Consider the following 16,162-nt stretch of genomic DNA (forward strand, 5'->3'; position numbering starts at 1 on the left):
TCAAACACACCCAGTCCTTGGTCATTTCCATAGGTCATTTTTACTCTCGAAAAAAAGCTTAAGTGAAATGCTTATTTCAGCAAAGAAATGTTTTTATATGGAATCCCCCTTCAATACTGCTTTTGAAACAATTCCTTTTTCATGCGCTGAATAGTACTCAACTTGTTTGTTGAGGGAAATAGGGACTTTTTCCCAAATATTTTCAGTATTTATTTTGGTAAAGCATGTTCTGGTGCAGTGGGAGAATGCAGATCGGTTTTCAAGTGGGAAACAGAAAAGCATCTGTAGCACCCTAGCCGGTTTGGCTCAGTGGATAGAGTGTCAGCCCAAGGACTGAAATGGCCCGGGTTCTATTCCTGTCATGGGCACGTACCTTGGTTGCAGGTTCCCTGCCCTGGTCGCGGTGTGTGCAGGAGGCAACCAATCGAACCAACCCATGTGTCTCTCTGTCTCTCCCTCTTCCTTCCACTCTCTCTAAAAATCAATGAAAAAATATCCTCAGTGAGGATTAACAAAAAAAAAAAGGAAGAAAGCAAGCAAGCAAGCAAGCAAGCAAACATCTGTAGCTATCTAGGTACCCTATGTAAAGATTAGGTTTTTGTGTATAGTGGTTGTCAGTACATAGTCCTGTACTAAAAAGCTTCATATTCTCAGAAAAATAAACCAGTGCGATCATATGGAATCTTTGCACCAAACTTTCATTTGTCATTTATTACAGTGCCTCCTATGTGCCAAACCTCATGTGAGGTAGTACTGTCCAGTAGAATGCTATGGTGATAAAAATGTCCATTATCTGCAGTGTCTAAATATAGGAGTCATTAGCCACACTTGAAATGTGGCTAGTGAGACTGGGAAACTAAACTTTTTATTTAATTTTATTTTAATTCATTTAAATTTAAATTTAAATGGCTATATGTGGTTAGAAGTCATTGAACTGGACAGGGCAGGTATAAGGAATAGGTAATAAGAAGTGTCTCAATATTCACAATGTGGTTGTGGTGGACTGGGCTAAATGCAGATGTGGGATTATTTTTTTTTTAGTGATATCTGTCCCCAAGGGTACCAAATATTCAGAATCATCACCTCCAAACACATAAATCTAAATTGGAGGTGATTAAGTCTATATCTAGAGGTACAATAGACAATGCATGTAATGAAATGTCCATGTAAATATACTGTATGTACGCATGTATCTTTAGTGAGAAAACAAATGCTATGACTGAAGCTAAGAAGTGTAAGAGGATGGTGGAGCGGGGCTCCTGTCTCAGGTTCTACTAACGTGTCAATGCAACAGATATCAAAGTGAAGGGGAGACAGACCTCCATCCCATGTGCAGATTTTTAAGGAAATGGTCCTGAGACCCTGTTCCACAGTCTTGGATCCCACACCATAGTCAGATCAAAGCTATAAAAAGAGGTGAGCGAATGAGGAGAGTGGGAGGGGACGGTGATGAGAGCTGTTGCCTGGCTCTATTGTCCACTAGGGGAGAAAGGAGGGGTTACTCTCCAACCCTAAGCCTGGTGAAGGAACTTAAAGTGACCCCCTAGAGAAATTTTAAATTGTTCCCTGTAGCTGGAAAACACTGAGGGTGGTGGCCTCACTCCTGCCCCAGCAAGCTCATGGAGCTGTTCCTTCCCAGGAAACTGCTTGTGAGAGTTGATCAGTGCTTTTGGGGAAGGCGAAGAGCCCCTGCTGCATGGTTGGGATTAGCCTGCACTTCCAGTGCCTGAAGCAAGGGACTAGTGAGTGTTTCTTGTGGTCTAGTTGTGGGCCATGTGTCAGAGAGTTGGACTATAGTCTACCTTCTGGGGTTTATCCAATAGGGTGGGCTGGAGAGAGAGACTCAGCAGGAAGAGGAGGTACCTAGGGCTGCAAGAGAGACTCAGCACGAAGAGGAGGTACTGGGTACCTAGGGCTGCAAGAACAGAGGACATTACTCATCCTTTCTTTACCACTGCACACTGCCAGTTAAGCAGGAAGAAGATTTAATACTAGGTCAAGTTTGGACTGGCTAGTTTAATTACTGAATTGACACTGTGTTTAGAGGGCCTGTGAGTGAGCTGAACAGCTCTGGGCCTGTCAAATTGTCATATAATTCCAGGGAAAACTTTCCCTCCCTGAATGGAGAGATCATAAAGACAGTATGGTTTACACCAGGACTGGGATTTATTCAACATCATGATGCTAATATGTATATTGATTTCATTAGATTTTTTTTCTTGTTAAAATTGAAGATGCTATATTTGGCAGTTACTTTCTTTTGTAACACAGAAATAGATTAATTATAAATTAATTAATAAAGAGTTCATTTTTATCATCCTGGAAACATATATTCATTAAATATCTTTTTAGTTAATTCTAGAAGTAATTATTTTTTCCCCAAAACAATTAGTGAACAGATATTAATAACCAGGTCAGGCACAAAAATATAGGTTGAGATAAAGTGAGGAATTGCTAGAGTTATAGGCATACCACACTATCTTCCATTCTTCTTCAAAATAGTAGAATATGTGGATAAAAAGAGAAGTGATGATTGCAGGATGTAGGGAGAGCACAGTACGGAGAAAGTGCTCATTGAAAATGTTAGGGAGGAAAAAGTTTCATGTAGGAATAACCTGAAAATGGTCCCCTAAAGAACACCTATTTGTTTTCCTCCTACTCCACTGGCTGCTCCTTTTCAGTCTCCTCTGCTGGTTCTTACTCCCTGACTTCTCAGTGTTGTCCTGGCCTCTCCTGTTCTCTTTACCACCACTCCTTTAGTGATCTCATTTAACTCCATTGGTATAAACACCATCTTTACTCCGACTCCGAAATTTACAGCTCCAGCACCGGCCTCTTCCCTGAATTCTGATCGCATATACCCAACTGTTTACCCAACACTTCAGCTGGGTATTTTAAACGCACCTCTAATTGAGCACATGCAAAGCTGAGGGCCTCATCTCCCAACCCAATCCTGCTCCTTCCATCGCTTTCCCATATCAGTTAAATGCAACTCCATCTTTCTAGTATTTTACCCCCAAACCCTTGCTGCCTTCCTTAACTCTTTTTCTCTGATACCCTCCATCCATCAGCAAAGCCTGGTCCCTCAGCCTTCAAAATATGACCAAAATATGAACACTTTTTACCACTTCTGTTGCTACCACCTGGCCTAAGCCACCATCTTCTTCTGCTTGGTCTGTTGCATTAGCCTCCTAATTCACTTCCCTGCTTCTGGCACATCATATAGGGTGATCCTGGTAAAACATAAATCAGATCATATCACTCTTCTGCTCAAAATCTTCCAAAGTCAGTTAAAAGCCCAGATCCTTGCGATGACCTACAAGACCCCACACATCACATCTCTTACTACCATTCCTCTCACTCAGTCCTAGGCACACCGACCTCTTTGATGTGACCAGAACCCACCAGGCAAGCCCTCAGGGCCTTTGCACTTCCAGTTCCTCACGTATCTGCATGGTTTGCCTCTCTCACCTCCTTTAGGTCTGTACTCAAATATCACCTTCTTAGTGTAGTCTTCTCTGAATACCCTTTACAACCATCTACTCCCACCCATGCCACACTCTTTATTCCTTATCCCCTTTCTTTACTTTTCTCTAAAACATTTATTACCATAAAATATCATACATATTAATTTATTTTGCTTATTTTCTGTATCCCCAAGCTCATTAGACTCTAAGCTCCATGAGGACTGGGATTTTTTTTATTAAAATATTTTATTGATTTTTTACAGAGAGGAAGGGAGACAGATAGAGAGTTAGAAACATTGATGAGAGAGAAACATTGATCAGCTGCCTCCTGCATAACCCCTACTGGGAATGTGCCCACAACCAAGGTACATTCCCTTGACCGGAATCGAACCTGGGACCCTTTAGTCCGCAGGCCGACACTCTATCCACTGAGCCAAACCAGTTAGGGCTGGGATGTTTTGTTTACTGCTACAGTCAGTAAACTATACCAAGCACATAGTAAATGTTCAATAAATATTTGTCAGGCACCTAAGAACATTAACCACATTTTTTCTTTGTTTCTTGTTTCCCAATCAGTATTCAGCAGAGTGAGATGTCATGGTAAATTTTGTCTTAGACATATCCTCTTAGTTGTACCTCGGGCTACTGAAATTCAAATACAGTGTGATTTTAGATTGTTGTATAAATGAGCTACAAATTTGTTGTATATTTAACTTGAATATTTCTACCTTAAATAATGGCAATTTTCAATACACTATTATTTATTGAGTACCTACTACACACCAGGTGCAGTTCTAGAAGCTAAGAATACAACAAGATTTAATGTTCTCTACTTGAGTATATTAACTGTTTGTATGCTGTTGGTATCTATATATATAAAAGGCTAAGTGACCATCACAACCGAATGGACGACTGAACAGGCTGCGTGGGGCGACCAGGCCAGCAGGGGGAGCAGTTGGGGGTGACCAGGCTGGCAGGGGGGGGCAGTGAGGGGTGACCAGGCTGGCGGGGGGGGGGGGGGGAGTTGGGGCGACCAGGCTGGCGGGGGGGCAGCTGACGGTGACCAGGCCCCAGGCTGGCGGGGGGGGGGGGGAGCTGAGGGTGACCAGGCCAGCAGGGGGGGGCAGTTAGGGGCTATCAGGAAGGCAGGCAGGTGAGCAGTTAGGAGCCAGTGGTCCTGGATTGTGAGAGGGATGTCCAACTGCCGGCAGTCAGACATCCCCCAAGGGGTCCCGGATTGGAGAGGGTGCAGGCTGAGCTGAGGGAAACCCCCCCCCCCCGCCCCGTGCACGAATTTTGTGCACTGGGCCTCTAGTAGACAATAATAAGTGTTGGTTAGCATGTAGAGAAATTGGAACCTATTGTTGATGGGAATATAAAATGATGTAGCCACTGTGAACACAGTTTGGTAATAAAGTTAATTGGAATTACTTATGGCCTGCAAACGCTACTGCAGGTATATACCTAAGAGAAATGGAAATATAACATCCATGCAAAAACTTGTACAAAAATATGTATAGCATCATTATTCAGAAGAGTTAAAAGGTGGAAAGAACTCTGATGGACAGATCAATAAAATGTGGCCTATCCATACCGTGGAATATTATTTGGCAATAAAAAGGAATGAAGTTTTGATACAAGCTGCATATGGGTGAGCATTGAAAACATGGTAAGTGAAAGAAACCAGTCACAAAAAGACCACAGAGTGTGTGATTCCATTTATATGAAATGTGCAGAATAGACAAATCCATAAAGACAGGAAGTAGATTAGTGGTTGCCAGGGACTGAGAGGGTTGAGGGAAAACAGGAGTGACTGCTGAGTATAGGGTTTTTTTGGGGATGATAAAAGTTTTCTAAAACTGGCTGTGGTGACAATTGCACAAAAACCATTGAATTGTTCCCTTCAAATTGGTGAGTTGTGTGGTATGTGAATCATATCTCAATAAAGCTGTTTAAGAAAAACTATTCCAAAGGAGTGATCAAAAGCATGCAGCCAAAACACACTAGGGGAAAGTGTTAAAGAGGTATTTGAGGAGGTTAATTAATAAAAATATTTTGAAGGCAGTCAATAAGAAGGTGTGATTTTTCTGGAGTTGGTGATGTGTGAAATTTGTCAACTTTTATGAATTTGTATTTGAAAAGATTTCCTCCATTCTAAATAAATATTCAGTTTTGCACCAAAGAAATAAATTATTCCACAATCTGTTATTTTAAACTGGTTTTCAGAATTGGAGGGATTAACTGTATGCATGAGTAATGCATGAGGGAATTTTAACTTCCATTTCAATTCTTTCGACCTCCAGCACCTGACATCTTGCCTACTTTATAGTTTCTCTTTCTTTCCCCATCACAAACACTAGGCTCATGGATAGAGTATGGGGAGGAATATAGTACTGAACAAATATTGACCAGCCCATGCCTCTTTTACAGGCTGCTGTTCAGCTGGCCTGTGTTCCTCCTTCCTTTTACCAAAGTGGACGTTTGTGTATTCTGACACTGAACTGGAGCACTATGTGATCATTTGAGCTGGGTACATGGGATCTCTGGGAGCTAGATTAGCAGAAATGGAGATTCGTACTCTATTTTCAATATTTTAAAAAGCACAACAATATTTACACACAAAACACATTTCCTTTGTGATGAAAATGAGAAACGTATCCTATTGCTTAATTTTTGAAATGCCCCTTTATTGAACCTTTACTATGGACCAGGAGCTCTACATAATGTGTCATGCTAATCACAATTCTGCACGTTATCATTATTCTCATTTTATAATCGAGGAAACAGAGGCTCAGATTACAATATCTATTCCCAGGCCCCTTAACTAGTAAACTCATATACATCTAGGTCCACTCTGCCTCCTCTATGAATAGTTATGTGTTGGAATAGGTGGTATAATTTTAGATTCAGCTTAAAATCCATTAGGAGATGTTGGTTACTTTTCTAATTAAAGGCCACCAGGCCAGTGGTCAGGTCCCAGGTAGGAAGTATTTGACTACATGTTCTTACTCCTGATTCCTTGTCAACAAAATCATGAGACCCCCCCAGGTTCAAAGAAGGCTGAAGTTCATTAGGGATAGGCAAACAGGGATTGTCTCCGAGGGGTGTTTCTGGAAGGTGAAGGTAGGATTTATAAAGGAGAAATATACCCAAGTAACTGGAGTGCTTTAAAACCCACACATCTGACCAAACTGCTGCTCTAGCAGGGAGTGCGTGGACTTAGATCATTTTTCAGAAGCTGGAATGAATTTGTATAAATCCATCCGCACCCTCATTCCGGTTCCTCTGGTCGGTGCCCCTGGCTGCCTGATAGATGTAAATGGGAGAGTCAAAGCAAACGTTGGAGACTCGCTGTATCCGGTCCTGGTGGGCTGGTTCCTGGGATCATCAAGGAACTTGACTCTCCATCTCCAACTCAAAGCTTGGCCATGTTGGTCACTTCCCTGTATTTGGGCATCGTCTACTGTCACAGAAAGTAAGTCTAGTCTTCGTGACCTTAAAGCTGTAACACAAACATACCATAAACACCATGCGACAGGTCACTTGGGGTTCGACCTCCATCCAGGTGCTTAGATCTGGCAAAGGGTGAACTGGAAGGTGAAGCGCTCTTTGACTGCCATGGACCTTGCAGGGGGTGGTTTTTAGGTCTTCCGAAGCCTGTGCCGGAGGAGGGCGCCTTTCCCCACCCTGCCTCCACCGCACAGCCAAGGGGAAGGGAGAATTTCTCGGGACCAGAGTGCAGGGTGGATGTGGGCGCCAGTCCTCTCCGGCGGGCCCCGCCTTCCGAGGGAATGGATCTTTTATGGGTCACCCGCGGAGCTCCCCAAAGAGGCCAAGCACCGCACGGACCCAGGAGGCCGCCCCCTCGCGGCCCCGGACCCTCAGGGACTCCTGGGCGCCGGTCCCGGGGACCACGCGGGAAGGCGCCCAACTCGCGGCCTCCCCCCGGGGCCCTTCTTCCGAGGAAACACCATCGAAAGAGCCTCTCACTTTTCTCGGTGGGAAAACTGTGCGAGACAAAGCAACAGGCAGCTTTCCGCCGGGTAGGCGGTGAGCGCCAGTGCCCCAGGCGGCAGAGGGACGCCGGGCCTCCCCTGCCCCCTCCCCCTCTTCCCGGCGAGCCTCCCCGTGGCCCCCCCACTCCCCCCTCCGCCCGCAGGGGTCCCTCCCTCTCCCCCTCCGCCCCCTCTTACTCCAGGGGCTCCGCCCTCTCCGCGCCTCCCCCACCCCTTCCTTCCCCCTCCAACCCCTCCGATCCCCGGTCTCCCCGGGGCACCGCCCCCTCCACCCGCTCACCTTCCCGGCGCTCCTCCCCCTCCGCTCCGGTCCCAGCCCTTCCTACCCTCTCCGCCCCCTCGGCTTCCCCGCCCGACTCCGCCCTCCTGCCCCCACCCCCGGGGTACGGTCTCCTCCGCCCCATTACCCCATTCTCCCCATTAGTCTTCCCTACCCCGCCGGGCCCGCCCCTCCCCTCCGACCCCGCCTCCCCGCCCCTCCCCTCCGGGCCCGCCTCCCCGCCCCGCCCCCGCGCCGACCCCGCCCCCCGCCGCCGTCGCTGTGACACCGCCGGGGCCGCGCGGCAGCCTCCGCTAGGGTGCGCGCCGCTCTCCGCCGCCGGGCTCCTCGCCCGCGCCCGTCGGCAGTCCCGGGAGCCCGCCCCGGAGCGCGCCGGCTGCCCGCCCGCCCGCCCGCCCGCAGTCGCGCCCTGAGGCTCCCCGGCCCGGCGGCGGGTCCGGCGCGGGCGATGGAAGATGGAAGGAAGAAGCGCCGCGGTGAGGGAGACCCGCGGGCCGGGGCGTGTGGGGTCGCGCGGTGCCCGCGGGCCGGTCGGGGTCGGGTCTGGGTGGCTTTGTCGCTGCTTCGGTCTCCGGGGTCCCTGGGCCACTTGTGCTGGTGCCTGAGGGTCAGGGTCTGGGAGCGCTTTGCCTTTGGCTCTTCTTTCTTTGTGTGTGAGAAGCCGAGGAGGGTCAACTTTGCGGGGCTCAGGCTTAGGGGGTTCAATGCCGCCCTCCGCTTTGAGAGCCCGGGACTTGGAAGAAAGTCCTGCGGACTCGTTCTTGCTTGATGATCAAAAGCAGGAGAGCGCTGGCGAGGACCGCTGTGCCGATTTTGCTCTTGTCTGTAGGGACTATCACGTTTCTCTATTAGGAAGAAAAAAAAATAATCCACAAACTTGCGTTGGGAGACAACGGAGGATGACTCTTCGGTCTGATATCCCCGGTAGCTTTTCAGGACGGTTCATTCTCTTTCACATGCCTTGAACGTTATCCGTTGTTTCCAGCTGGACGTTACGGCTGGCAGATGATGTTCTGAGATGTGAAAAGGAAAAGATGAACGTTTAGAGGACGTGGCTTCAGGAGGTGGTCGGCGACCTAAATCATACACGTCTGGTTTTACCGTGCCCCGGGATGTTCAAGGATGTTTTAAACACCCTGAAAGTAGGCAGAGGATATAGATAGAATGGTCAGGACGATTTCATTTTCCAGCGACGGGTTTGCCCGACAGTGGGATCCAGGATTTCCACTCCGGAATAACGATTGAGCCGGTCCAGGTGTTGGTGTGGGGGAAGAGGGAGATCTGGAAAATTACTCGGAGTGGGAAGCTGGGAACAAAATGCTTGAGCTCATTAACTGTAATTGAATATAATACGCGCAAAGGACTTTGCACAGCCCCGTAGCCAGGTGAGTGAGGCAGGCCGTCTGCTGTCCAGGAGCGCGCTTTCTAGCAGGAGAGACTTTTGCAAAGGTTATGATGGAGGAGCCCAGAGGAAGCGGAGGTTCTGGCCTAAGGGCTTGGAAGTCCTCTGAGAGGAGCTGGCAGTTGAGCTGCCTCTTGAAGGGGAGGGTTTGGCTGGCTTTTGGGGAGTGGGGGGGGGGGGGGGAGGATGTTCCCTGCTGAAAGGACATGCACTTTTCTCTCCTCTTCCAAGAAATACTTTATCATCCTTTCTTTTCTAAGAGTTGATTTTTTTTTTGTTTTGTTTTGTTTTACAAATCAAGAGGTATTTTAAAAAGTCAGTGAATTCCTCTTTGGCACTTAAAAAATGCAACATAGTCAGCAGAACCAGCAAAACGGCAAAATAAATTTACACCTTCCCAACCAATTTTTAGTGGTTGGATGCCTGTCCTTCTACAACTTTCTTACGTCCATCCACAAACCATGTTTCAAATATAGAGTGTGGGGCAAAAGTAGGTCTACAGTTGTGAATATGCAAAACAGCTTATTGTATTATCATTTATTGATTACTGCATTATTTTCTGTATGAACAACTGTAAACCTACTTCTGCCCCACCCTGTATGGTTTTTGTCTGGTTTGGTAAAATATTTCACTAGTGTATCCTTTTTTGTGCTAAAAGGAACAGAGCGGTACCATGGAAAGCACTTGGACTAGGGGCTTAATCACAAGGAACAACAGCCTTTAATTATTGGAATCGAGAGTCTAGGTAGGACACCTGGTTTATAGGTTTGGTCACTGACTGGGTGAGTTTTTGCCAGTCTCCCGGGCAAATCATTGAACCTCTGCAGCTAAAATGTTCTCCTCTACAGGATGAGGGAATTGGGTAGATGAGCTCTCAGAGCCATCTGGATCTAGCTCTTTATGGTTTCATGCCTAAACATGTATAGGCATTACTTACTCAGGGATACATTCTTACTTCACATTCTGAATATCTCTCAGTTTTGTATGTCCTGTGAACAGATCAGCACTCTTTTCTTGGCCATTGAATGTGGGAAAGTGATTAAAGCTGCAAAGCTAAAATAACCTTCCTTTAAGGTGAAATTCCACAGTTGAATGTCTTAAAAAAATGAAAATCTGAATGTACGTTGGCTTTAAGAAAAGTTTTGTTGGTACTGTTCACTTTATTTGTGAACAAAGAATAATACGTACTTTACAATGAATATTGTACTCAAGAGGTTCAATTTTGCTTAAATCCTAGCCATTAAAAACATGGGATACCTTGGAAATCCTTATAGGATAGTCAGTCTTGGGGATTTGGAAATAAAAATGAGATAAGACGGAAAATAAGCTCATTGAAAAAGGAAAATTTGGAGTTACTTTCCATGAACGGCTCTATTTGCTTTCTAAAATGTTGATGTATTTGTTCGCTAACCCTGATTGAAAATATGTGAATGGGATTTAGCCTGGCATTACATTAAAAAAATACATCCAGGGCATCACTACTTTTAGAGGTGATTTATTTTTCCTTCAGAAAGTCTGGAGTCATTTGTCACACATTATTCATAAACTAAGACCCTAGTGTGTGTGGCAAGGGGCTGATCCTAGTCCCGGTTAAGAAGTGCTGAAGCAAAAACCGTGTGAACATTACTATGTGTGTGTGCTTTGGCCTCCAGACCGGTTTGTTTGAGGTTTACCTGAGGTAATGTTGTCATTGGGCAATTATGAAAAGAGCATTTCTTTGGGCTTGGGTTGGATTAGGAGGTGAGTAATGGAATGTGATCCTTCCTAATTTTTAGAAATGAATTCAGACATGATTGAGGTTTAAGCAGTTTGTGGAAAGTAATCTGGTGATCAGTAGGCGACCAAAATCTGTTTACCTGAGGATGTGAATCAGGCTCATAGAAGGCTGGGGTCCAGTCTAATCTCAGATCACTGCTGCTTGGAGGGTTCTCCACATTCCAGGTTTCCCCTGCAGTCTGTCCTGGGCTTCCCTTTGCTACGTACGAGTGGAGTTTCACCCTGAATACTGCCTCTCACTTCTTCCTGAGTTCTTTTACAGTTAAGCCAGCCTAATCTTATTTCAGGGGAGTACAGGATCCAGATGAAATTCTCCAGAGCATTTGTTCAGAGTGTCCACGTCTCAACAGCTTGTATTGTGTATGATATTGTATGCAGGCTCAGAGATTTGCTGGAGAGAACTTCAGCGGTGGCATTATGTTTGAGAGTGTGTGCCTTTGTACCTTTCCTGTGTTTCTGAGTTATAAGATCATCTTCCAAGGACATTTTCCACCCTCTCCACATTTACTGGTGTCAGTTGCAATGGCAAGTGGCAGTGCCAACCACTGTTGCAGGTTCTAGTGGAGAAAAAGGATACTTTGCAGCATGCAGTTAACAGGTTATACCTAAATCCAAATGAACAAATTTGCATTCCTGGTTCAAAAATAAGGAGTGACTCAGATCATTAATAACTAATCTTTGCTTATATTATCTTATTTATATAAAAATAGCACATGAGCCTGCAGTCTTTGTTTTTCACTGGGCCCAGAAGGTCAACAAACTGGGGCCCATTGGTGCTAATCGGGCAGGGACTTTGTTGACACTTCAGGGCACAGAGGTGGTGAAGCGTTTTCTCTCTGGAGGACACCTATGGTGTGAGGGAGTCACCAGCTCCTCTCCCCCATCTTCACACGAGACCCAGGCCCTGGCCAGGGGCCTGCTTACCTGTGAACAGCCATCTAGTTTTAAACGCCTTTTCTCTGGCTACAAATCAGTGAGATGAATAATTTGTACATGTTCATGGATATTTTATTATTTATTTATTTTTATTTAAAAAATGATTTTTCTTGATTTCAGAGAGGAAAGGAAAGGGAAAGAGAGACAGAAACATCAACAACGAGAGAGACTCATTGATTGGCTGCCTCCTGCGCGCCCCATACTGGGGATCCAGCTGCAACCCAGGCATGTGCCCTGACTGGGAATCAAACTATTACCTCCTGGTTCGTAGGTTGATGTTCAACCACTGAGCCATGCCAGCTGGGCCATGTTCATGGATATTTTGAAAAGTTCATTATCGGAGTTTGGGATTTAGTGGGAAGGTCAACATTTTGACCTGAGCCTGGGGCACTTTTTTTTACATAGTATTTTCTTGTGGGTTGTCTGGGAAGCATTTTCCTTTAAGTTTAATCTTAAATCCTAACTTTTGGAGCATGTTTAAGTAATGTTTTCAGGTATGATGCATTGTTACCAAGCACACCTAATCTTTATTGAGATCTTATTATGTGCTTTAACACAGATTACCTCCCTCTATTCCCCATGACAACCCCATGAGGTGAGTACTGTAATCTCTCTTCTGAAGTCTGGAGAGGTTACATAACATAGATGGTAAGTGGCCGAGCCCAGTGGAAACTCGGGCAGCCCAATTTCCTTAACCACCATTCCGTTTTCATGCTCTCCAAGTTAGCATTGTGTGTTGCAGAAACTGAGCTTTGTGGTTCTAATATTTAGATTCTGTGGGTCTTGGAATCTGAAATTGAATGACTAATCCATCAACAACCGTTATTTTTTTATATCTGTTGGCTCAAATAGTGGGACAAATATTGCTCTTTGGCTCAAGAGATAGAACTTGAATAATTTTCTACAGGGATCAATGTAGGACCACATGTAAGGACTTCCAAACAGTTATAAATAATTAATTGGAATTCAGAATAAAACAGATTAACAATTTAAAATAGAATGTAAGGCTTAACTGTTTTAACTTCCAATTACATCACCTCATAGAAGTGATCTTCACTTTTCTACAACTGTAGTTGTTGACACAGCGAAGGCTGCTTTTCTTTGTACCCCTCCCCCACCCAATGAGCTGGGACTTCAGTTGTTGAGAAAAGGAGTCTGAAACAATAAGGAGGAGAATAGGGAATGAGGGGGGGGCAATCAAAAAAGATCAGGCAGCAGCTGCTCCCTGCTTCTCTTGCCTTCTGTCCCCAGACTTTGCTAAGGAAACGTGAATTATACTAGTAGAAGTGGAGCAGCTTGGTTCTTCCCATGGCTGTTTGGTCTGTGAACAAGGGTCCGGGGGGCGGGGGGGGGGGAGAGGGAGGGGCCGTGTAGAAATATTTCAATAGAAGCAGATGTGGCTTCTTTTGTTGGGCTTCAGGAGATTATTGGTTAAGGGCCCATAGAACTGCTTTTCTCTGTATATGAAAATTGACATGCTTTTTTGAATTTCAGTTTTCAACAACAGTTATTTTCCAAGAAGTTATTTGATAGGCACAGTTTAGATGGAGTCATAGGACACCGAGGCAAGTGGAGACCGAGGTGTCAGAGTGAGCAGCACAGACAATGCAAGAGATGATTGCAAGAGATGATTGCTTTTGTGTGATTAAATCATTCTCCAGCACAAGTTATACCGGGAAAATACTGAGAAATGGCTGCAGGCTCTGTGATCTTCCATCCACCTTCCCTTCATGGCTCTAACAGCTACAAGTAGTGGGTGTTGGAAGAAGCAGCAAGATGTTTCCTTGGTTCTAAAACTTTTCATTTGAATATGAGTTTCTTTGTGGCAGATGTTTATATATTTTTTTAGCTTCATTTCTTGGGGCTGAAGGATCCATGAGCTTCCTACCCCACCTGCTGAGGGCTTACTTCTCCCTATAGAAATCTCCCATATAGGAAAAAAAAATCCCGTCACTTTTCATTAGCTAATATCTGTAAGTAAATCAGAGCAGAAACTGCAACATAGACATTAATATGCTCTTCATGCACTCGTTCAGCAAATATTAAGTACTTACCATGTGCCAAGCTCTGGGTTAAGCTCCAAAAACCTGTACACTAACCACTAAAAATCTGCCAAGAACATTCAGAGGCACTTGGATCATACTTCTGAGAGATAAACCTCATGATCTGTAAATAGTAAAACTACTGTGTCTAAGAACTCTGAACTTACAAACTTTTATATGAAGTTACTGTAAAGTCAGTATTGTTTCATGGAACCTCATGCTCTGTGCTGTCCAATATGATAGTCAGTAGGCTCAGGTAGCTACTGAGAGCACATTTAGTGGGTCAGGGAAATTTAAGAACTGGATTTTAAATTTTATTTAATTTTGATGAATTTAAGTAGCCTCACATGGTCAGTGGCCAATATATTGGACAGCACAGCTCTAGAGCAAAAATGCTCTAATAGATGTCATTGGTTGTCCTGGGCACTCAATTTCCACTTGACTATCTGGTTGCTTACGGTGTGTTTACCAACTGGATTTTGCTAAGATTTGAGTTTGGCACACATTTACCCCATCATATCTGATAAATACAAAAGCAGTGAGAGTGTATGGAGGCATGGGATTTTAATGGAAATAAAGTGGAAGTAAAGTCATTGAAAGTGAATAGAAAAAGAAAATGTATTCGAAAGTAGGACCTCTCCTGAAAAAAGAAAACAAATTGTGAAACAGGTAGTACACAGTTGACAATACTCAGCATGATGGAAAACAGCATTTGATTAAATGGAAAAACTTCAGTGTCTGTCTGAGAATCTACTATTATATCAGTTCAAGAGATGGCTGTGAATTGTTTGAGAACTTACAGAGATGGTGAGAATGTTGTAGTCTACCTTTTTTGTTGTGACTTATGGATAGTTCTATAGATTCCAGCCCCTTTGAATCTGGATAGCGTCACAAAGAATAACCAGGTGGGTAGTGCTAGATAGCTAAGGGCTAAGGTCTTTCCTGGGACCCCTGCAAAGCTGTCTTGGAGGCCCAGTATATTTTCAGTGTAGATGAAGCTGACTGGGAAAGATGCCTGAATAGCATAAATATTGGCAAGGGGTGTGCCTGGTTTTAAAAATACTTGTTTTAGAGGTGCTTTTGCACCACGGTTGGGGATAGAGGACACACTAAGATGAGGAATGGAGAAAACAAATCTTATTCTTTACCTCAAAATACTTAAAAATGTTTTTTAAAAAATGATTTTAGAGAGAGAGAAAAGAGACAGAAACATCAATTTGTTATTCCACTGGTTGATTCTTGTATCAGGGATTGAACCCATAACCTTGGTGTCGGGATGACGATCGAACCAGCTGAGCTGCCGGCCTAGAGCCTGTCTCCAAATACTTTTTAGTGACAAATCTTGGAGATAGACAGCCACAGATGCAGACTCTGGAGTTTCTCCAGGGTCAGGCATTTAGGAATAGCCTTGAGTTTAGCATGTGTGAAAACATGAGAGAATTCTCATATTTACCAGTAGGCCTTTGTTGGAATACATTCCAGTTTTGAGTGTTGTAACTTGTGGTGAAGACACAATGATATCAAAACATAACAATGCCAAAATGTGGGAATAGGAAGAGCTGAGGAATAACATGAATTCAGTATTTATTATGTACCAGACACACTGTGTGAAGCACTGTGTGTATGTGTGTGTGTATGTACGTGAATTTATATCTTCTTATATCTTCTTTACAATATTGTAAGATAGGTAGTGTCCTTGTTTTCAGAAGATGAAATTGAGGCTCATGGAGGTTAAATGGGATTTTTTTTTTTGGGGGGGGCGGGTCATTCTTTTTTAAAACAACTTTATTGAGATAAAATTTACATACCACACAACTCATCCACTTAGAGTATACATTCAGTGATTTTTAGAGAATTGTGCATTCCTCCTCGTAGTCAACTTTAGAATGTATTCATCACCCCGGAACAAACTTTGGACATATAAGCTGTCACTTTCTAATCCCACTATTGCTCCCATCCTCTGACCCAGGTAACCCCTAATCTATTTTCTATCTCTATGGATTTGCCTATTCTGCATTTTCATATAAATGGAATCATACAATATGTGGCCTTTTGTGACTGGCTTCTTTCATTTAGCATGTTTCAACACTCATCCATGTTGTAGCATGTATTAGTACTTCATTCCTTTTTATTGCTGAATAATATTCAATAGAATAGACAGGCCACATTTTATTTACTAATTCAGTAGATGGTGGGTTGTTTCCACTTTTTGGCCATTAGAAATAATGTTGCAGTGAGCATTC

The 16,162-nt window shown here is 44.3% G+C and overlaps 1 protein-coding gene across 9 annotated transcripts in view; it reads left to right on the forward strand.

Moving 5' to 3' along the window:
- The window catches only part of PSD3 (pleckstrin and Sec7 domain containing 3), a 517,431-nt gene that overhangs the window by 146,168 nt on the left and 355,101 nt on the right, over positions 1–16,162 (forward strand). The window contains exon 1 of one of the 9 annotated variants that reach the window (XM_079778606.1): positions 8,021–8,239. The exons of the other annotated variants lie outside the window; for them this stretch is intronic. Within the exon in view, the coding sequence (XP_079634732.1) occupies positions 8,219–8,239 (21 nt within the window). The 5' untranslated portion in view covers positions 8,021–8,218. Of the gene's footprint in view, positions 1–8,020; positions 8,240–16,162 lie in introns of those variants that run through there. 9 annotated transcript variants of the gene reach the window in all.

This window comes from Cnephaeus nilssonii, assembly GCF_951640355.1.
Source record: "Cnephaeus nilssonii genome assembly, chromosome: 8".
NCBI lineage: Eukaryota > Metazoa > Chordata > Mammalia > Chiroptera > Vespertilionidae > Cnephaeus > Cnephaeus nilssonii.